Source organism: Phasianus colchicus, chromosome 1, assembly GCF_987193195.1.
Source record: "Phasianus colchicus chromosome 1, bPhaCol1.hap1.1, whole genome shotgun sequence".
Taxonomy (NCBI): Eukaryota; Metazoa; Chordata; class Aves; order Galliformes; family Phasianidae; genus Phasianus; species Phasianus colchicus.
Genome location: NC_143436.1, coordinates 89,786,021 through 89,810,402, shown reverse-complemented (window position 1 = coordinate 89,810,402; position 24,382 = coordinate 89,786,021). Strand labels below are relative to the sequence as shown.

The 24,382-nt window shown below is 37.4% G+C and overlaps 1 protein-coding gene across 1 annotated transcript in view; it reads left to right on the top strand.

Moving 5' to 3' along the window:
- Positions 1–322: 322 nt before the first annotated feature.
- The window catches only part of GUCA1C (guanylate cyclase activator 1C), a 34,498-nt gene continuing 10,438 nt past the window's right edge, over positions 323–24,382 (top strand). Inside the window, exon 1 of the mRNA XM_031613097.2 lies at positions 323–526. Coding sequence (XP_031468957.2) covers positions 323–526 — 204 coding nt within the window. The remainder of the gene's footprint in view (positions 527–24,382) is intronic.

Below are 24,382 nucleotides of genomic sequence, written 5' to 3'. Positions count from 1 at the left end.
CCTTCTGTGTTGCTAACTTGATATTATCCACTTCACATAGCTTATGCACTACAGTTTCCAACAGCATAATGTGTCCTCGCGTCCTCCTGAGGCTCTGCAGACTGACTGTGCACAAAGACTGTGATCAGCTAATAAAACCATGGTGCACTGAAACTGGGTGCCGGTAATCTTGCTAGGGTGCTATATTTACTTAGTCTATATTGGTAGCACTCTGTAAGAGGTTTAAAGTAGCTCTCAGATTCAGAGCTGGTGTTTGAATGATTGTTGCTGGGAAGCAAGAGTGAACGTTTGGATGAATAAATACTGAAAAAGGTTACTTGGTATGTTTGACACTATGGGTGCTTCTGGATCAGCCGATGACATTAATGCCATGGAAATTCACCACTGGTATACAAAATTTATGAAGGAGTGCCCATCTGGGCAACTTTGTCTGCATGAATTTAAGCACGTCTTGGATCTGCATGGACTTACTCCAGAAGCTAACAGCTATGTTGAACAAGTATTTCATACCTTTGACATGAATAAGGTAAGAATTCATTTTTAACTTCACGATTTTCTTATGGCTGTACCACTTGATGCATTCAGCAATATGTCTCACAGTGCTGGTAATGCTGGCTATTCCAGAGGTAATGGCAATGAATCAGAAGATTCAACAGAAAACTACCAACAAATAAATGTGAATGTCTGGCAGACAATTTTGAATGCTTTGCTCCAAGTATATTTTGGAAACAGCATATATTCTAATATGTGCTGATGAATATGTGCTCACCATTGAAAGATGGATTTTTATTATTGTTTTACATGTATTTCTGTAACTGGAAGTTTATTTACATTATTTTACTTGAAAAATATTTTTAGAGCACTAAGTTTTAGACTGGGTCACTCAGTGTTATTGCTTTAAGAATGTGCAACAGAGCTGCAATGAGATTTCTTCCATCACCAGATAAAACGTTTCTGTACTCTTTTTGAGCACCTTACATGGCTTAGACTGGTATCAGTCAATTTACCTTTCCCAAAGACACATTTGTCTAGTTTTAATCCCTCTTCCCAATTTTAACATCCCAAGTGAATCCTAGGGCTTCCAGCAGCTGTTAGTTGTGCTGTCATAATTTGTTCTTCCAACTCAAAGTTCATCAGATTCCTTCTAGCCATGAGAGCCATCCAGAAAATTGTGCCTTGTTATTCCTTTTCGAGCCAAAGTATCACTTTATTAAATGTTACAAAAGAAGTGGAGAGTCATCTGTAACCCCTACAGAAGTGTTTGTCCTTGACTAAAATTACATTTAGGCTGAACTGTCAATAGTAAAACAACAGTCAGCTTCCAGCTGAAAGAAAGGACGGGCCCATTATGGTGTGAAAACTGATTACTACATAAATAAGTAAAAGCATTATTGTGTCAGAAAATTGAGCCCTGACCTTCAGTTACTTTCCAGAAAACCAGAACGTGAAATAAATACTTCTTCAAATCAGGTTTCTGTGAAGAAGATAGCATACCAGTGCAAGACCAACGAGGGGCATCAGGAAACTGGGCTCTTAGTATGGAATAACTGAGTGAGAGATGGTGAGAAGATGAAGGCACCTTTTGGAATAATTTTGCTCCAACAGATATGCTCATAAGAACTTGTCACTGCTGTTGACATTGGTCCTTATCTTTGCAAATACCTGTTCTACTCAGTAAATGGTGAAACCAGTACAGGTAGCAAGTAAGTCAGGTCACAAAACTTCAAGGTACAGTTGCTCTTTACCACCTCATCCCATTAAGTTTTTCTATTATTTGTAGCCCTTAAATTACTAAATATGATTGAAAGTGTAACAGTTTCCTTCACTTGTTTATAATACTCATGGTATTGAGAATGTAGTTATAAAGGATGATTGTTGTTTTTTACATACTTCAAGTATTAAAATCCAACAAATTACAGTTATGGAGAATAAGTTTACATGTCTAGGTTGTTTCCATAGGAAAAAATTATTTTGCCAAAGCAGCTAGCCACTCAGTATAAGGACAAGCCCATTTCCAGAAGAAGGCCAGAAAAACAGTCCAAGAGATGGAACACTTCCCTTTGACAGCAGGCTGAGAGAGCTAGGCTGTTCAGCCTGGAGAAGAGAAGGCTTTGGGGAGACCTAGTAGCAGCCTTTCAGTATCCATAGAGGAGTTATAAGAAAGAAGGGGACAGACTCCGATCTATAAAGGGGAACAGCTTTTTTAAAAATAGGGATGTCTTTTAATTGGTTGGTTGTTTTTTACAATTGTGGATCACAGAATTTCCTTTCCCATCCAAGTAGCTTAGCACCCAAGGAGTACCTTGCTCAAGTTAACTGATGAATGTTAAGTTCCTTAAACTTGCCACATTATACACACATCAAAGTTTTATTGTTACCTGGTCCCATCTAGCAGTCTCTAATCCCCCGTTCTTGTCAATCCTTAGCTTTTTAATCACTTGGCATATTTCAATGAAATTTCAAAGAGTAGAAATTTCAACTAATTCAATCCTAAAGTTGTTTTAAAATTGGCAGCTGGGTAGCAGGGACAACCCACAGTAATTGCCCCACTCATACAGAATTCTGCTTTTATTCATTGTTCAAGGCAGCAGCTGGCAGGAAAAATAATCAGGCGATTATTTTCTTTTGCCTGGTGAAAATATAGAGTGGAGCTGATGCGCCAGGGTGAAGAGATATAGCAGGGAGTAGACAGAGTCTACATAAATGTAGGCTTTTGTTTTGCTGTTCCCAGAAGAGCGTGTTTAATTAATGTTCCATGTTAGACAGAAAAAGATGTTTCAATATTTTATCTATTTCGAAGTCTTCCCCCCATTTTGATGAAATTAAACAACAATTTGGCCTTTAGAGCTTCATAAAATACACTATAAAACTGCATATGCTAAGCTCTTAACTTCATTATTTAATAATGAGCTCCAGCTTAAGATCTGATCTTCATTTCCAGTTCTGCAAGATGCTTTAACAGTCTGCCATTAGCTACTGTAATCTGAGGCATAGATTTTATTGTATATTTTCTTAATTGAGCTGTTGCAGCAGAAAGCCAAGGAAAGGTTTCCTAGAAGGGAGGGTTGTCAGCACACATTTAGAATAGCTATATACCTGAGATTGTGCCGTGTTTATCTTTTTGCAATGGGGAATGTTACTAAAAATGTGACATCTACTCCCAGATAAAAGGCTGTCGAGTTTTTCTCCTTAAGCAATCCATTTATATAATGTAGTAGCTTAAGGAAATGCATTAACTGAACTCCAGTGTTTTTCAGCAGTACAGCTACAAAAGATTCAGATGCACATGGCATCTAGAAGAGCTGCAGCTTAGTCTTATTTTTTCTCTTACGTAAAGTCTTGTGAGCATCTCAACAGAAACCCTTTAGCAAATAAAATCCCCTGTACCCTGGGGTGCATCAGGCCCAGCACTGCCAGCTGGGCAAAGAAAAGAGTTCTGCTCTGCTCTGTGCTGTAGTGCCTCGCTTCCAGCACTGGGTGTAGCTCTGGGTGCCACAGTGTGAGAAAGACATAAAATTTTCTTTGACAGAAAGTCTAAAGGAGGGCTGCAATAGTGGAGAAGGGTCCGGAGGGCAAGGTGTATGAGGAATAACTGAGGTCTCTGGATGTGTTCAGCGCAGAGCAGAGGAGCTGAGCGGAGGCCTGATGGCGGCTGCAGCTCCTCACAGGAGCGGAGGGTTAGCGCTGAGCTCTGCTCTGTGTGACAGCGACAGGGCCCGAGGGAACGGCATGGAGCTGCGTCAGGGGAGGGCAGATGGGGGTTGGGGGAAGGGTCTGCACCAGAGGGCGGTGGGCATGAAACGGGCTACTCAGGACTGTGGGCATGGCCCCAAGTAATGGAGTTCAAGGGGCATTTGGACACTGCTTTCAGACAGGGTTTGGATTTTGGGTGGTGCTGGATGGAGCCAGGAGTTGAACTGAGTAATCTTGGTGGGGCCCTTCCAGCTTGGGTGATTCTGTGTTTCTATGGGGACCGGGACCTTTCAATCCATGCGCCAGCGTTTCATAAGCTTCTCCTCTGGAATTCACACTGGATCTGTTTCGTTTGATGTGATATCTGTTGTAATGAATGTTTCCTGTGAAGTCATTCTACAAATTTCAGCCAGTTTATATAAAACAGTGACCTGCTGGCATACCAGCCATGTGAGAGTAATTCATCGGATATTTTTATGGTTTGCAATGAGCTTTCTCAGAAATTGTATCCTCATGCTGTTTTTGATCATTCTGACCATATTGGCGCTTCCCTAACAGGAGTATGACTTATGTGCTATACAGTCAAAATGCATTTGTCTTCTGGATTCTGGTCTTAATATGAAAATCCACCTTAAGACTCCTTTCCTTGCTGAGCCAAAAGATCTTACTACAAAATGACTCAGCTCTTTGCACCTTAGGAGAACCAAGTCTCTCTGCCCTCCACTTCAGTGGAAAATCAGCCTACCTGATTTGGTCAGCAGAAAGTTTACTTCTTAATAGAATAAAGAAATATATATTTTGTCAGTTTGTGAAAGAAATTTCATATAAATCAAAGTTCTCGTGTGTCACAGCATTTAGAAATGCCAAAAGTTATTCATTATTGTTCAGACCGTCTTGCCTACTGCGATGCAATTACACTTCAAAGTTGCAAACTGCAGGGATGGTTTGTTTGTTTATTCTAAAATCTACATGTTATTTTTCTTCTGCCAGAGGACCAGATTTTGTTTATTGCCATGATGGCAAAAATCATTTCCCAGATCTTTGACGTTATTTAATGCAAAAACAAATTTGGAATCTAATATCTTGCAGTACGTGTTTGGCATTTAAGAAATGCCAATTAAGAGACTCCAAGCAAATAATGGACATCGGTGTACTGCAAACTTCTCTCTGAACCTGAAATTGATAGAGGTAGTTTTATCAACTTTCAGATTCTGATACATGCTTTAAATACTCTAGTTTATATCACTGCATTATCTGAGATTGTGTGAACAGAACATGAGTGTTAAATAGATTATGCAAATGAAGCAATTTGATTACACTTCCATTATTTCTGCTGTTTCGGGATTTTATATATATAAGGGCATATTCCTAGTTCTTTTTACCTCAAGATAATGTGAGAAGTATTTAACTCATTCTTGGGTTAGATAGGATCTAAGTCAAATTCAAAGCATGTACTTTAATTGGAGAGTCATGAAGAGTCTGCTTTCAATTAAAATGTTCCTCTCCTAAATTTCACTAGCACTGATTTATGTACTTTCATTCTCATGTGTGAATTTCACCAGTTTTCTTACTTAAATAACCTGGTATCTCCTGTAAGAGATTTTCAAGACATTTGTTTCCAATGGCATTGCTATCTTCCAGTATGTTCTGCTATGGTCTTTCAGTTGGATGAACGTGTTCTAGCATACACTAGAGTCCCAATATATATTATTAGTATTTTGTAGGATTTGTTTTTCTCCTTGTTTTCCAAAGGGCTGAAAGAAAAGCTATCCAAACAAAGTATACAGCAGCACCATTTAGCTGCTTGTGAAGCATTCAAAAGTTATCACAGCCAGAGCATTTTTAGTGCAAAGTATTGAAAGTTTTGCAAGAGTACCAAGGCTGTGGAAACCTGAAGCAGGCTTGTACACAACACAAGCAAAAATCTCATGTTCTGTCTTCAAGACAGCCCCTGCAGATGCAGGTTGAGCCCTGGGAACTCACTGAGGTGTCAAGGTAGCTCTGGCAAGGGAGAAGTATATGCTTATTGACAAACCTGTCTGGCTCAGACGGATCACAGAGGATGATCCTATGGAGTTTCTATTTTTATCTAATCTAGATCTGCAGGGATCTTTGAGAGGTTTATGGTAGTTTTACAGCTCCTAGATTGTGGTTCAGTTCTAGCTGGCAGCAAGCCAGGGCACACAGGCGTACTGTGCAAATATTAACAGTGTGGTGTGGATGGAGAAGAAGAGTGGACGATGTTATAGATGCCAAAGAATCAGCTGATGATTTTGCAGCAACAGAAGACAGTCAGTGGTTCAAGAGCTTTATGAACCATTGCCCTTCTGAATAACTTACTCTCCATGAATTTAAGACAACATATGATTTCTGTGATACAAACCTTCGGACAAAGTGATATCTTGAGCAAGTGTTTCACGTTTTTTACATGAACCAGGTAAGACACTTTCTTGGACTATTTTCATCATGAAATGCATATGTTAGTATGCACAGTAGAAGACTTTGGCCTAGTGATAACAAATAAGAAGGGATAGATAACCGGGATTCTTTTTCTCATTAATTTCCAGTAGCTCTGAAACACTGTTTAAATGGAGAAAAGTTGATTTGTTGAATTCTTTCTTATGTCACTGAGGTTATTTAAGAGAAGAGCTCTTCAAAAATCTACCAAATAATGTGTGATTCCTTGCAGGTAGGACTGGCCTAGAGTCTTGAAATCATCAAATTCCTCTCTTTCACTGTTGAAATGTTGTGTGAATATTTCTGTTTTCATTCTTCTCTTAAAAAATTATTTTCCCCGCTGTTTCCAAAGTGAAATCTCTTCAGGTTTACTGAGCTGCATATTTAGATCATTACAGTGAATCTAATATTTTTTCTTTACCTTATTATGTATTATTCTCATTTGAAAAGTTTGTGAAACAATAGTATGGAATATTTATTTCCCCGATCACCCCCTGGGAAAAAAACAAAGAAACAAACAAAAAAAAGAAACAGCCAAGAAGGAGCATGCAAGTCTGATCAAGGGAGGAAGATAAACTTGAATAATTCCATAAATCAGAATTTTCAAGATGATGTTATTTTTTCAAGAAAAGACATTGAAAGAAACAAGATGTGTGATGAAATGAATTAGAATAAAAAAATAGGATTAGACAAGAATAAGACAAGTTGATACCAGTCTTCTAGGAGGGGAAATAAGAAAACAGTTATATATATATATATATTATATTATATACTATGTATAAGAAAACAGTTATTTATATATATATAAAAATAACTGTTTTCTTATACGTATATATATACAACAGTTATATATATATAGTTATATATAACAGTTATATATATATATACTGTATATATACTATATATATAATAGTTATATATATATATACTGTATATATATAACAGTTATATATATATATAATATGTATATCAAAGGAACAAAAACAAGGTACACATTTAAAGAGAGAGAAATAACTGTTTGAAGAGTGGAAAGAATTAATAATGTCTAATCTCTTCTTGGTATATTAATTCAAACCCTTGTGAAACAGAAATGCAGGTTGCAGAGAAGGAGCATTGAAAAAATAGTTAAAATCTTAGTGACAGACTCATTCTTCACCAGAAACAGCTGGGACAAAAAAAAAAAAAAAAAAAAAGAACCATGTGAGAATAAATGTGGTAGATTCCCAAGCTGCAGTAAGAGGAAAAAGAAGAGACCAAGAATGGCATGTTGGGTTTCACGCTACAGAGCCCATTTGTCCCCCAGGCTGAGGAGAGCACTTGGATAGGAGGCGCTCATCACTAATTTGCAACTGCTTTTTAGCAGTCGCAACAAACTACTGCATTGCTAACTGCAGCCACTAGGAGATGCAAGCTGCTCGGTGCCTGCTAGGCTTGGCTAAAACTTAAGACACCAAGGAGAACATCTCCGATCAAAGCAACAGTACCTAATTAGAGAAGACAACCTCTCCTTTTAATTAAATGTTTACTGATGTCTCTCCCTATTGGCTGTATTTTCCCCTTCTGAAATGCTTAACTCAGTGGATTTTTTTTTTTTTTTTTGCTGGTGGGAAAAAAATTAAGGATGCTTTAATAGATGAAGTTCTTCCAAATAGCAGTGCTGCGTAGGCAGATAAAAAGCAGCAGCAATGATTTAGAGTTGTTTAAAGAGCTATATGTAACATTATTAACTGGAAAAAATCAATTTGTCTAAGCCAAAATCCTTTATGAAAACAGCCTGTGGCATCAAAATATAATTGGGGTTGGAGTTAATTCAGAGATATAACCCTTAATACAAAGATTTTTGGAAGTCTTGAAAGAAGAATTTATTAACCTAAATTGAAAATGATTTTGTTTTAATAAATTAATGGCAGTTACAGGCAATTGGAAACTATTTTTTTTTTTTTCCCAAAATCAAGTGTTTGATTGGTTTTCCTCAGATTATCACCATATGACTGTTGAGGGGTTTGTGGGATCTTTTTGTTTCTTCCATTTGGAATCAGGACAATTCACACTGGTTTTCTGTCTTCAATCAGAGGTTACCAGTCCTAATAGGAGTTCCTCGATGCCCTCGCAACAAGACAACAGCCCAAGCTCTTGCCAGTTCAGGAAAATCAGTGAATTTGCAGCAGACTCAAAAAGAAACTCTTCCTGAACCTGTAGGCAGATCTGCCTTAGGAGGATACCTCTATGGGCAACTAGAAACTTTGATGAAAATAAACAGCTTCATGAGGGGCCTCTTATTGTGTTAAGTACAAATGGGAAGTCTACATAAAGTGCCAGAGTAGAACTACAGAATATCCTGAGGTGAAAGGCGCCCATGAGAATAGTGGTGTCCAACTCTTGGCCCAACACAGAACCACTCAAAATCCTGTACCCAAGTCATGGATGAAATCTTTAAAGACAACTGGCCTGAAAAATTGAGCCCTTGGGAATCCTGCTAGTGACTGGCCACCAGCCTGATGTAACCTCTTATCTTTCAAATGAAAACAACTGCACTACAAATGGTTCTGCACTAAGTATAAGATGTTATATCATTATGCACGGTCTGCTGATTATTTATAAACCTTGGTGTGCTGTAGTGTGTAGCTAACCAGATCAGCAGAATTGTATCTCTAAGTGCTTAATTTAATGACAAAAAAAGCCTAGGCTAGACTACACACAAAGTAAGCACAATTGCTTATCTCATCAGCAGCACATGTATCATTGTGCTATTCTTATAATCTCCATGTAAGGAGTAACCGTAATTATTGTAATAGTAGTATAGAAAGGGATCAAACATAAATGGCTTCTGTAGATGCACTTTTAAATCATCACTGCTTTCTGTTTCTGTTTTAAATTTACACAATCCCAAGGAATTCGTTGCATGTAGGCATATAATAGAAGGCATAGAATGAGCTTTGTTAACTGACAAAGTTGTACCACTGCTTGATTGACGTTTTCAATGAAAGAATAATCAAGTGGCTACACCTATCCTTACATGCCTTGATGCATATACCATGGTTTGAATAGGAAACAGTGAAAACCCTTCTTTTCCTGCTCCTGGTGCCAGTTAGCAGGAATTTAGTGAATCCTCTCCTCCCTGGAAGAGAGATTGGAGGTTACGTCCTCCTAGAAACTTGCTTCACCAGCAGAAAAGCTTTCTTGTTTAACAAGGAGGTGAGCAAGAGATGAGGAGTAGCTATATGCATGTGCAGAGATGGCAGTGATGGAGAAAGGTGATAGGACGGAAAAAGGGAATTATGCTCCTAACTCAGACGGCTAGACAGGGATATGAGAAATTTTGCAATGTGGCTTTCCATGGTACTTTGTAGGTAGGTCCTCCTTTACAACTGAAACAAGCAGTGACAGATGCCTTGTGATGGTAAACAGCAGCTGCAGGTGTCTGTTGGCTCTCAGCAACAGTACATCATCTGATAGGAACAAAGCAGAAGGAGGAAAAGGAATGCAAGAAGAAAAAGAGGGGCAAAGTCTAGCAACAAAGCCAAATCATGCAACAGAGAGAAATGGTGCTTTTCAGAACAAATGGTGGGTAAGAATTGTTGAGGAAGGAAAAGCATTGGTAAGAGGCTGAATGGATTCAAAAATCAAGAAGAAAAGACAAAAAGTGAATAGGCAAAGGTGACACAACTTTTAGATAGCAACTAATTTTTATTCAAGTGCATTTAATGCTTGGCATTTGCTACTTCAAGTGCTAGCAACTGTCATTTTTTGTCTTACACTTCATATAGGTAGTATTCAGGTGAATATATCACAGTCTAAAGATGTGTGACCTTGTTTCACAACACAGGGATTTAGTATCTGCTCCTTACAATTGCAATCACCACCACTTTCATAATACCCAAGTGAGAAAGAATGTCTTCTTTATTGTTTTTCTGCCATTTTTCTTATCAAGGTTGTTCCTGATCACCCTGTTGTGAAGAGAAAAAGAAAAAAGATGAGCAACCATTATTTTTAACCTACGTCAAAGGAGCTACTTTTTTTTTTTTTTTTATTAAATTTGTAAAGAAATTCAAATACCACCATTCCTTTCAAAACTGATGAGATTTAATACCATTTTCAGAGGAGGATTCATGAATCTATTGCTGTTTTGTTCTACTATGTTTGCCTACAGAGACAATTTTGCTTTACCTACACAGTGTATTTTCTGTGTGCCTTGTGCTCTTTCAGTTTTGCAGCAGTCTGTTCTGGAACTAGTTATAGGACTGTCATTTTCAGTGCAAATACACGGTCTCCTTGTTACCAGTATGTACTTCTTTCTTAAATTGCAAAACACTGTACAAGCTCCAGAAAGCTTCTTGCTGTCTCCAGTGTAGATTTTAATAGATATTGACATTTTATTTTTGTCATTTAGCATCAGTTCATTTTGACACAGATTGCTTATTTAAAATTGCTTCACTGGGCTTCCCATATATTTATACATGATGGTCTCTATATACCCATTGTTTCAGTGCTTTTGAGATGGCTTTGCTATATTAGTTTCTTCAGTTCAATTCCTTGTTGTTATGACATTTTTCTTTTTCTTTTCTTTTCTTTCCTTTTTTTTTTTTTTGTTTGTTTATAAAAGTAGAAATGTTCGGTTGCCATTGGCTTCAGGAATAGGCAATTTCCGTAGAATTTCTACTATCTCAGCACACACTTTGTGAGTTTATTAAGTGCTGTCAAACTATGCAGCAGGCTATAAATTTTTGCCTTTTTGTGCTCCATAAAACTCACTTCTTTTTTTTCTTTTTTTGTCAGGTTTAATATTAGCTATTATATACTGCTCCAGTCCCTCACTCGGGGTGAAGGATGCTGTGAGAGTGAACTATAAATCAGATCTCTTTTTCTTCAGGCATTTTTGCTGTCTTTTACAAATATTTTAGTTATTGTTATTAAATGAAAACAGGTAATCCTGAAAACAAGTATTAAAGTAAACTTGGAATGATTTTCAAGTAACATTTCCTTACACGCTTTTTATGAGAAAGTGCAAAATCTGACAAAAGTCTGACTTCTAAGGCCCCATCTTTTAAGTCAATGCAGAAGTCTTTCTCATGTGCCTCAGACACTATGGATATGCTTTCCTTAGACTTGTTTTGGTGTGGAAAGGTGAGAAATATGGGAGGGAGTGGAGAGGGATCAACTGATGTGGGTGGCTCCCAAGTTCTGTTTGCCTAAGTGGGATCCAGGTTTTGGAGAAGGTGATGTGAAGAGATGCAAGAAAGCTGCCGTTGAATGAGAGAAGAGATGTAAGGGGAAGGACAATCCTTAACTAATCTCACTTCATGAAGTTAGCAGCCTAAATCAGATCCCTGATTCTGTCTTTCTGTGATGTTTGACACAGTGGTTGTCTACTGCTTTAAGTGCAGGTTATGATGACTGAGGAAGAAAAAATGAGATTTTTGTCACTGTGCATAACCAAAAGGTTTGTCTGCTTATTTCCCTTCACCTCTCTTGTCCTTGCTTCCTCCTTCTTCCCCACCACTGCCCCACCTTACACTCATCTGCAGACAGGCAGTGGATATAAGCTATGATGTAAGCTAGGATGCTCTTCCTTCTGCAAAGAAGAGCTTTTTTGTGGCATGGATGGGATAGTATTATGTCCCCCTCTTTTTTTGCCTCTGTTCAGAGACTCCAGCTCCAATAAATGGTCTAAGTCCTGTATGGACTCTCCTGCTCTCCCTTAGAACTGTTCATTCAGCCTGGGGCCCTTCCATGCACCCTCTGGCCCCACAAACTCAGCAGACACAGGACATGCTTACCTAGATGTCCCCACTCTCCCTCTGTCATTGGCATCGTGAAGAAGCTCTGGGAATCAGAGATGGTCTCTGGTGAAAGGACTGCATTACCACCACCTAGTTTGGTGTATATGCTCTGCCTACTGAACCAACTTTGGCTGAAGTCAGGACAATGTTTGTCTTCCTGTTCAATCTCCGTAAGTTTATGAGTACTTTCGAGGAGTGTGCAGCTTTCTTACCCATATACCTCACTATACAGTATATCCAGTATATCCATATTGAACTTTACAGTGTTCCTGTGGAGAGAGCTTTAGCAAAACCCACTAAGATCAAATGGAGTCTCTTTAAAAATAGGCCCAGTCCCATGAAATAATGATTGCTCTCTGGCCTCTTTCGGTTGAAGGAGGGTTGCTGTTTTTCAGCACCTCACAGGACTGTGCTCTTTAACTTCACCATGTGACTGCAAATGAAAAGGATGAGTGGGAGTGCCTTGTTCCTACGCCTCTAACATCCTATAGTTTTACACTAGTATTTATAGCTCTAGTAATGCCCCTGAGCTGCTCATCTCCCTGTATAGAAGCTAATCAGCAGAGAAGTATTATTGATACCCAGCCCCTTTTCTGATCTTACAGAGGAAGAAATAATTCAGTTCCTGAAAGCTGTAAAACAAAAAGCAGGACTACAGCACGGACCCACAACAAAGGACCTTTGATTTAATCAGCAGATTGAGCTGATTCTTGTTGAAGAAATTCATGTAAAATATTCCTCTTTTGTTCAAGATCTGTCACTATGCTGATGACCAGAAAGTTGTATTTTACTTGGGAATCATGCTTTGATGGAGCAAATATGGTGCAATTGCAGACAGGTGCAAGAGATCACTAGCTTATCTGTGGTAAGAAATGCTTCAAGGAAGAGTCCAAAAGACTGTGTTTAGAAAGGCTTAATCCTCCTACGGCAGAGATGTAACGGTGAGCGGCCCACTTGCAGTCTCAACTTTTCCTTATTTATGGCATAATTTATAACTATTTCTTACAGTCAGTCCAGGATTAGACTTTTATGTGTATGTTGTAATTGTTCATAGTCAATTGCTTTGAGAATCTCTCAATTTTTCTAATATGTATATTTGTAGTTAGTGGGAGTTTAGATTTTCACGAACCATTATTTGAGTCTGGGCATCTAAACTTCTAATTTAACCACATTATGAAATCCCATCTTCTTTAGGACCGGGCATTAAAGGTAATCTCACATGGGTTCAAAGAGTCAATAAATAAAAAGAGAAGCTTAGCTGTAAGAGGTTTACTGTGGCCCTTTAAATGCAGTACTTGCCTGAGTTCTGGTTATGTGCAAGACTCTGAATCTGGGAGACACAATTGTGAATAGAGTAAAAGAGACATCTGCATAACAATATGGGTGCCAATGAATCTCTACCAGGTGATGGCCCTATCCCAGAGATGCACCATTATTACAGCAAATTTATGAAAGAGTGCCCATCTGGGCAACTTAGCCTGCATGAATTCAAGAAACTCCTTGGTCTGCAAGGGCTGGATCCACAGGGAGATCTATACATTAAACGAGTGTTTGACATCTTTGATCTGAACCAGGTAAATCTTCTTTTCTTCTTTAATCGTACACTATTGCTTGTGAGTTGTAGCCTTCAGGCTTTTCTTTGTGCTCTGTTCAAAAAACTGCTTTTGTGGACAGGGTTGCTGCTGTGGTGCACCAGAGGCCAAGAGGTGGGACCATCCTTTGAGGGCTTTGAGTAGAACTCTTGCTAGTACTTTTCCAGGAACACTTTAAAAATGTCAAGAAGCAATTCTAAAAATGAGATGTAATTTGCAGTTCACTGGTTATTCTTCTATCCCCTGTTTATCCAATGCTTGTATGTGAGTATATAAAAATATTCATACCATCAAATACAAAATTAATGAAGTCCTTTTTCACAACAATATTAGACAAAGGGGAAAATATGATCTCTACTTAACCAGTGAAGCGCATCACAGAAAAACAAATTTGCCCAAAGTACTGTATTGAGTGTATGGCAGAGAGGAAAATGTAATTAAGATAAGGAGATAATACACAGTGTGCAAATTACAAGACTTGATAGACTGAATGAAGAGGTAAAGCAAATTCTCTTGGCTATAATTCCAATTTACTCTTCCAGCTACTGCAATAAGTGCTTGTGATTGCAGTTTGCTCTCCCTAATGTAGCTGCCTGTTAGGGAACAGGCAATGTCAAAACTCTGTCCATCTAGTATTTGTGTGTAGCACCTTTCATTAGGTGTAGGGGACCTTAGACTATGTGGTTGTGAAGAAAGAAGGTAAAAGATATCTTAAACTGCCCGACTGGTAGACAAGTGTGGGGTATATTTTGGTCTGTATTGAGGACTGCCTTATGCTGGTAGGTTCTCACCACAATGCTGCAGTGTATCTGCCAGCATATGCTCTGCAGATTTTTGAGACCTTAAGATTCTGGATTGATGTAGAAGTGTGGAGAGTGAAAGAAGTGTGGGTTTCAGAGAGAGAATTTGCTGGCATTTAGTTACCTGGGCAATGGCCATACACAAAGAAAATGGCAACACCCTGCTAATGGTCACTTCTCTGTATGGTGTTTCAGAGTTTTGTCACCCTGCTCTGCAGACACTCATCACTCATACATGAAGCATTAAGGCTACCAGACAGTGAAGTAACTTTTCCCTTAAGAATTAGTGAGCAGATGCAAACATTCATTTAATAAATGTGTTTTAAACATAAAGGGACAGTACATATCACGTGGCAGAAGGAGGCAGGAGGAGCCATGCTGGAACTGTTAGCTGCAGAACGTGCTGTCTTTCTAACGTAGCTTTCTGGATCTCTGTCCTGAAAGATTTCAGCTGCTTCATCTGTGTAACTGAACTTGGCTCTTTTACTGGAAACGTTCTTGTTACTTCTTTCTGAACTTTACCCATCATTGTCTTTATCCTCATCTTTATCCGCTCAAACAAGATCAGTGGTGGGGAAAGGATGGAAAAATAGGATACTGGCCAGGAATTCAGTATCTCAGAAAAATTGCTTTGCTACCCATCGTATTACTAACCTTTGCACTTTTTGGGAATATATCCTTGTGAGGCAGCAGAGTATGGCTGTATAGCCAGTACAAGAGAGTATTTTCTGCTACTTTTTTTTTTTTTTTTCCCCTGTGTCTCTATTCTGTAATGCTAGGAGTTAGAGATGTAAGAATTATAACCCGATCCCATGCCAACAGATTTGTTGTATTTTTATCTCTGTGCAGTGTAATGATTGCCCTTCTGTTATAGCCTGAATTTCTGATTTTTTTTTCTAATATTATAACAGTACTCTGTTTTTTTTTTTTCATGACTGATAACCACTATTTTTAAGGCATAGTTTTAGACATAACAAATATCAACCAAATACTTTTCAAATATATGTCTATGATGTTTTTTATGTGGTGAGGCTGGAAATAAAAGCAGCCTCTCAGAGCAGGAGAAAGGAATGCTGTTATTGATAAAGTAAAATAAGAGGATCTCCTCATTCCACATATTCACTTTTTGTCCTTTACCTTTTATACAGCTTTTTTCATCCACAGAGGATTCTGGTGGAAAAATAAGCTTTCATCCTGAAAAGTGCTTTTAGTTAAGAACAGATATGTGAAGAGTGAGTGGTCAATGCTTACTGGCAGGATCACACTGAGGTCTCTTGAGTAGCAACTATAATTCTACAAATAAGGGGCCATAATCTTTCTACAACATTATGTAGAACATTTAGACGCTGCGCAGTATTAAACAGATGATAATTTTTCATCTGCAAACCACCAAAGTTAATGCATTTGAGCGGTTGCATAAACAATACACATGGATTCAGAAATAATTTGATCATTTGGGCTTTTGCTCACATTCAGTTGCACCCAGAACTACAGAAATTTCTCAAGTGTGTAGGTCAAAATTTGATTTCCTGTGCTTTTCACTCTTGTCTGGTTGTTACTTTCTAATCACAGTTATCACAGTGAGCACTGGAGTATATAAAGTTTCTTGATATAAATGTTTTCCTTTTTCTTTCCTTTTATATAGCAGAGCTGTTTAGCTAGACAGCTAGCAAACTTGAACTTTCTCTCATATTTCGCCTAATTGACATTTATAGATACATGACCTGTTTTTTTCCCTTGTCTTACTTTTTGTGGCTAGACAATATCATGGTTTGCAAGTGGAGTTTTTTTGATTTAAAACAATCATGACTTCTACTGCTGAAGCTATTATATCTATTATATATATGGCCTGCTTTAAAGAAACTCATTTTGGAAAACTTAAGTCATTTAATCGAGTCCTACATTGTCAGAATAAAATATTTATTTCTCACTTCTGTTTCAGGCTTCTGTTTTCATAAAAATAGGAATCTCCTCAGAAAGCTGTGTTAAAGTGTTAGGCCTGAGGTTAATCTACAATTCCAATTATAGCAGCCTAATGCTTCTTGAGATAAGTTGGGTCATCCATGCTTAGGGGTATTCCTTTGTGAATATGATGGTCAAATGCTCTTAAAAAGTCCATAGACATTCTCATCTATTTCCTATATGCCCAGTTTAAAACTTCTAGCAAGTAAAGTGTGGAATATTAGTCTCATAGGAAGCCAGTGAGATTCGTGTTGAAAAAAATGAAGTTTGCATTTGTGCATTGCATTTCACCTCCTTGTTAGCCTTAGTCCTTCAAGTTTTGTTCTGTTACAGTCATCTTTTTCCTTCTTAGGATTTTAATTTAAACAAAAGGTTGCCAGTAAATAAGGAAAAATATATTGCAGTAGCACAGTAGTTGTTCTTTTCACAACTCATATGTTAATACTTGTAAGCATCATTTATATCACGGCATTGGCAGTGTAATAAATGGTGAGTTTATCTTTTGTCACAGCTAACCAATGGAAATCTTCGAAAATAATGTTTTCTTTAAAATGTAAGTGCAAAAAAAAGTTCATTTTTAAATGACATAGTTAATTATGCCATTTATGGGAAAAATGATCATAGTCTTCATTCTTAAGCTATTTGTAATAAAAACTGAAAAATCTACAACCAAAGACAAGTAGCAAATAAAAATAAGCTAAAATGCTCATTTTACTGTCTCTGCATCTCAATTCAGGCATAACTGTCATGCAGCCCTGGTTTATGTAGCCTAGTGATGAATTTTAGAGAGGAAACAGTTATGCTTATTTAAAGTACTTAAGTAGTTGGCAAATATATTGATGTATACTTGGTTTTATGTGAGAATATATAACAGATTTCAGAGATTTCTGTATAATTCAAAATGATGTTACACCAGTGTTAAAGAAGAAAATATGCCTAGAAAAGAATTGTCTGCTTTATTGATATTTCAGTGAAAGTGTTATTTTTTCTTAACCAGAATTATGGAGTAAAATCTGTAATCATCACTGGTACTACTTAACACTTATTCTAAAAAGCCTTCTCATTTTAAATAAAAAAACCCAGAGCCTTGTCATCCACTTCTAATAATTTGAAGAAAGATGTGGAACTACTAAATTTAATGATCAAATATTGCAAGAATTGATTGATTGTGTTCTTGTGACCTGTGAAGGACATTTATATAGCCATTTATTATATGAAACAATACACAGAAAATGGGATGCTGCTATGTTAATTCTCTTGTTGCTTATTTTGGCATAAAATGTCTTGTTCCTTTGCAAAAACAAAAAGAAAAAAAATCAAATCATTGAATATCCTGGGTGGAAAGGGACCCATAAGGATCATGGAGTCCAGCTCTTGGCTCCACACAGGACCACCCAAAATTCAAACCCTCTGTCTGAGAGCATTGTCCAACCACTTTTTGAATCCCAGCAGTTGTGGTGCCAAAATACAGTATGAAAAGTAAAGATTAATATGGTTTTGATTTGCAGCACCGGAGAAAAAGTATGCGAGTTCAAGGATTTTCTGTTAACGTTTTTTAAAGTGTCGAATGGTTCTTAACTGAGAGTTGTAGTTGTATTTTTCCTAAACTTCTCATGCAGACATAAAGTTAGTATATGCAGAAAGATGGACACTCTACATTGAAGAGTTTACAAACTCTTTAGCAAGATTTTTTGTTTCAGCAATCAACAAATGATATCAATCTGGTTTGTGCTTTTTTATTAAAGATTTAAAGTAGTCTTGTGATAAACTAGACCTCATTTGACATCATTATGCAGATTAGAACCAAGAAAAAATAAAAGGAATCAATTTTAAATTCTAAAGAAGAAAGTTAAAGCAGATCATTTGATGTAGAACAGATAAGAAGAAATGCAAAAATGTGTTACTTCAGTAGAATTTAGTTATGTGTCAAATGATGTATGTAGCAATGAAAACTAAATATAAACCCTTTTTTTTTCCCCCCCAAAGAACAAGAGTTTCTTTTCACCCCTCCTACTTCGCACAATGCTGAAAAGTGTTGGGAGGCAGATTGCTATTTCTCATTTTCTCATCCTAGCTCCTTCCCTAGTGTACTTCTGTGCCTTTATTATTTTGATTTTCAGTGATTTTCAGGTAGACTTTTCATTATCTGATTTTGTGGTCTAACTATAAATAGATGTTATCTTCTCAGGCTGTGTTGGCATGAATTGGATTAGGCAAGTATCTATTCTTGGATATCATAGCAGAAGGAAATGCACATAATTTGAACATGAAATTCTGTGTGAAAGAAGAGGTGCAACTCATATTCTCAGAAAACCATACAAAGAAATATTTAATACTTTTCATACATGTTTTGGTGATTAATGTAACTAATTGACTTTGGGTTATTTTGTTACTCCACTTTTCCCAATTCCTAATAACTATAAAAAACAGAAAATTTTTCACTGATATGAAAATGCAAGGGTTACATATCACTACACAACAGCTGCCTTCCATGTTCCCGTGAAAGCATAAAAAACTCTTACAGAATTGCTGGTGAGCAATACTTAAAACACTACCTGAAACCTACACATTAACTGTTCCCATCTCTTATGAATTTAATTAGAATTACTCAGGGTATTTTTGCCAACTCTCCTTTGCTTGAAGTTTTGTTTTCCAGTTGAGCTTCATTTCCTGCACTGCCTTCATCTAAATGTCCCCAGGGTAACTAAGGATTTGCCTACACTGTTGCATCCTCTTCTCTGGAGACATTACCAAAGTTGATTCACATTAGATGTGATAGCTAATAGTTGGCAGTGGATGATAACCATAGGAATATTTTCTCAGATTTTGTTGTTGTTGTTTATCTTGTATTCTAAGTCTTCAAATATTTGCACAAATTTAAGTTCAGCTACATGCATAATTTTAGGGATCTCTTCAGACTGAAAAAACTCTCAGGGCAAGTACATTTTTCCTAGTTTACTCTAAGCAACCAGCTTAACCAAAGATGTAAGGCTGCAGCAGCAACAAATACACACTACAGTAAGTGGTCAAGAGCCATATAGGCATATAGGCTGGTATTGTTCTTGGCAAGACACACTACATTTCATGCTATTTATTTTTTCTACTTAAGATTCTTGTGTTGCCCTTGCACACATGGATAGTGCTATCACTTTGCTCAGAGTAATATGATTCTTGCTTTTTCTGATTCTGAATCCTTCCTCATTCTCACAATTGCCTCTAATTAAGTCTACACAACAGGAAATATTTAAAAAAAACACTGTTTGTGACAATCATAGCTGTCACATGGTAGAGTCTGTAATAAAACCTGTGTGTCAATCAGTTAATTAGCTTCTAAACAAAGGGCTAGATTAAAATAAGAACAGAGATGTGTCTTAGCCAGAAGTAGTCTTTCTGTCAGAAGTAACACATCTGCAGCTCTTACTTCAAAGTCTGCAGCTCTTACTTCTTGAAATATTTTGGCTTTTTGGAGTTGACATGTACGTGTAGAAATCCTTTTCCATTAGTTTTGGACACAATGCGATGAAAGCAACAAAACTAATAAAGCCAGACAGTTTGCTGTGCCTTTATCTTGGAGTAATGTTGCATAAGTTTATTTCAAACATAAAGTAACTAGTCTGATTACTGTAAATAAGTATGAGATTATAGTTCACTGTGTTCAACATACTGCAGGTGTATTATTTTTGTCACTGTGCTTAAGTGCAATTTAAAGATACTATACCCTTATTAAAAAAAATCATAGACTAGAAACAATGTTCTATAACTATTTAGTCTGGTTCCACTAAACACTACTCATTTATAGTCTGTCTTAAAGAATGTCTTTGTTCTACTTCTTAACTACCTCTAGAATTTTTTTTTAATTCCAGTTTTATATTGATTCCGAAAAAGCTGTAGTATTCTTTTACTTTCTAAGAACTTTCAGGCAATCATTGGTACAATTTTGCAACCCTAATTTTATTTTCTAGTGGTTTGTCACAGGACTTATTACTGTAATAGTACTAACTTATGCTGTGATAGCATGACATTACCAGCTTAAAGACTATTTTATCACTATTAGTAAAACCATCCCTTGCTTAATGTCGTTATTTTTGAATTCTTAAATGAAGATTTGTTGGTATGAGTTCTGGTCTAAAAGTTTTAGGTCAGAGTCATTCCCCAGCAATGGCACTGCACCATCAACCATGGAAAAGCTGGTTCTTTAAGTGGAATCTTAAAGTGAGGTCAGTGTCCTGTTCCTTTTGGAGCACCTGAGATTCATGGGTTAAGTCAGCCCAGCCTTTACAAAAGGAAATTATAAGGAAAGGTTTAGAGCTGTCTTCTCTGCAGCTACTCAGTGACCAATATTATGCACAAAATTGAAGCAATTATGCTTCTGTAACAATGTATGTAGGGCTTCTCTGAAATTTTCATTTAAGTATAAACAAATTAGAATGTACTCTACAGTCATTACTGAGTATATTACTACCATTACCAGCTAACATCATAATTTTGTCACATTATACGAGCAGGCAATGGAGATTAACTTTGCACAGTTAATCATAATTACTTTTAAACAATGTTTGTTAAATTATTATATAGATGAGAGAACAGTAATTTTAGTGGGAAAGAGTTCATTAATCTGTATGGGTTTTTTTAAAAGAAATTTTAAGTTTTTTTCAACGGGGCAGCCATCATTTATTTCTATTTATTGCCTTATTATTTATGAGTAGAGAAAATGAAGGCTACTCCTACTTTACATTTTATTCTTTTTCCCCTTTATCATTTAAGCATTGCTTAAGCCCAAAAGTATGCGCAGTTGTGATTAACATATTCATTGCTGAAAACAATGTCAGTGATCTGAGCTTTGGGAATAAGAATTGCAGAAGTGCAACAGAAATCAGGTGATCTGTTTTAACCAACCTGGTTACAAACTCAATTAGTGACACTAAATGTACAGCTTTCTTGTGATAAAACATTATATATAATTTCTCATTTTTGATAGAAATAAAAAAAGCCTATGAGGTAAAGAAAGTGGAGTATTAACTTTTTCCTTCCTTGAGGTCCTTTATGTGATAATACCGAGTAGTTTAGAGAATAATAGGAAATGTGTTTAACTTTTGGGAGCCTTCTTCCATACAATCTTTGAGACTTTAATTCCTAAAATGTGATGCAGGAACACCTGTGATTATTTGCCAAAGAGTGCATCTTTGCCACTAAAAAAAAGAGTATCCTTGCCCCTAGAAGGCATCTACGTCCTCAGAGTTCTTTTTCTATAGGTTTGTTTTGCTAGGGTTTGTCAAAAAAGAAAAGTTTGCTTCAACTGTCTCCCTGTCTCCCTCCTTGTTCAATAACCTTGAAAGAAAATAGTAAGTGATGGCAAGGGGTTGGGCAGATGGAGGCAGAAGGAGAGATTTTAAAAATATATAATTGTTGGTCACCTTAGCGTTTTGGATTTCCGCAAGTTTTGCCAGCAAACCTGGAAGCCTGGTATTTTCTAAGCCACCAAGCAAAGAAGGGCTTCTTCATCTGGACAAGGCAGAACTTTGCATAACAGTTTGGTCAATATAGCCTGGCCTCTTTATGTAACAGAGAGTATGCACCTATCACAAAACCGCGTAATGATTTGCCACTCCTAATTTCCTGCTTCTTCCTTCATCCTTATCTGACAGCCTTTGCATGTCACTGTGACATATGTCAGCTTTGTTTACTTAGGAATCTTGTGATTCCAGCCACAGCCTGGCAGAGGTCTAGAGTCCTCTCCAAGGCCCAAACTCCAACATCAGACTCAGGGACATGTTGAAATTGGGGAAGATTAAATGGAGCAAAATGAATCCACCTTTTTTTTTTCTGAGAATGGAGAAATCAGTACTATGAAATGGAGGAGCACACAGGATTAGCTATAAATTTCACACAGGTTATTCTGAGCTGTTGTAATCTGCTCTTTGACCTGTGCCAATATGCATTATCAGGATTAAGTAATAGTCTAAGAGGGGAGGGAAGGTAATAGTCTAAGGAGTGGGGAGGGTAGGTGGCTTAACATTCTAAGCCCTGGGCTTGAAATACTTGAACAGTCTATATTTGCGTTCTTGCTAATCCAGATGAAGTCTGTTGAGCTATTTTCTTGCTGTTGGGTTGAGTTCTGTGCAGTCTAGAGATTTTTCAGTGGCAAAATTGAAAAAAGACCCAATTTGTTTTGTATGTTATTATATGAGTCCTCAGTACTCTTAAGTAAGATGATGAATTTACAATTAGTAGACTTTTACAGGAATAGAAACCACCCTTTTCTATATGTGTAACTATTGTGTATAGGAGATGGCTGGCTAACCCAGCAGTAATCTCAGTAGGGTTGCATCAACACTACCAGAAATCGATGTTCAAGAGCTACACAGCCAAAATGCCCAGATCTGGCTGTTCTAGCCCACCCTTGAGTGACTGCACTGTTTTGCATTGGCTGTGTATTCACAGCTTCCAAGTCAATTATTTTTAATCTGCATTCAAATAATTTGAAGCTGTGATAGTTTTTTTAAGGATCTGTGAAGATTAGCAACACTATTCTAGGAATCAAAGCATAATGGCCTTTTCAGACTTCCAAGGTTTGAGTACTAATTCTTGTTGCATAAGGCTGCCATTCTTTTACTGTCCTGCTTTTCCTTTGCAGGCTGTCCTGACTGAATAAAAGTCAGCAGCCTCAATTGTACATAAGCCGACATTCTGAACAAAAAACATCTCATAAAAAGCTAGTATTAAATTACTGTGTTCTCAGGATACCCCTTAACTAATGAACAACTCCATTTTTCTACACCATTTTGCCTTTGTCTAGCTGTAGGTAAATCTTAATATTTTTGGCACAAAGGAAGATGTCACCTGTCATTTGCTACTTTCTAGCTAGGTTTTCAAAACAGTTATTCTCAAGCATGTAGAGAATACATAATAAACAAAAAAAAAAACAGTTTTTTGATGGTAAATCCTCAGACCTTGCCACCATTACTTTGAGTATGTGGGCTGTATCATTGTGGTTAACCTGATCTATACTGAAGCAAACTAACTTCTGCTTAAAACCAATTTAGTTGTAAGTTCTTCACCTGAATATTTTTCTCCAGACTTTCCCAGTTCCAGCTCACCTCTCTTCTAACCTCACCAATATTGGGGAACTGAGCTTAGACTCTTAAGCCTTTACTTGGTTGCTTTTTTTCTTCTTTCTCTGATCTCTGAACAACTTTTGGTTGATCAGGAGTTGGGCAGTACCAGAAGCTTCTGCTAGCAGAATTAAGGCACTCAGACTGTCATTTTTGCCTGCATGGAAGCTTGCTTTGAAATTAGCCTGATGCCTACACATCACAGGTGTTCTAAAATGAAAGGGACAAATTCTGCTGTGTATAGTCACTGAAACATGGTGGGATGATTCACATAATTGGCACACCATCACTGAGGGCTATAAGCTTTCAGAAGGGATAGGTGAGATTGGAGAGGTGGGGGAATTGCCTTTTATGTTTAAGAGTGGATAGACTGTGAGGAGCTCCTTCTGAGAAACAGTCATGAGCAGGTAGACAGTATGTGCATTAAAATTAGGGATGAGACCAATAAAGGACATCTGGTGTTTGGGCTCTACTACAGGCCACCTGATCAAGATGAACCTGTTGATGAGGCCTTCCTGCATCAGCTACAAGAAATTTCATGCTCACAGACTCTCATTCTGATGAGGGATTTCAACTACCCATATATCCACTGACAAGACAACATGGCAAGCCGTAAGCAATCCAGGAGACTCCAGGAGTTCATTGATAATAACTTTCTAGTTCAAGTATTGGACAGCCTGACCAGAGGTGAACTGTTACTGGACTTGCTCATCAATGCAGAGAAGATTGTTAGAGATATTAAGATTGGAGGCAGCCTGGGCTGCAGCGACCATGCCCTTGTTGAGTCTGTGATCTTGAGGAACATGGGCCTGGCAAAGAGCAAACTTCCAGTTGTTTAAGGAATTGTTGGATGCAGTCTCCCAGGAAGTTGTTCTTATAGACAAAGTTGTGGAACAAGGCTGACTACATTTTAAGGATGCCTTTGAGAGTACAAGAGTTCTTCATCCCTCAGAACAAGAAAGCAGGTAGGTGAGGCAGGAAACTGG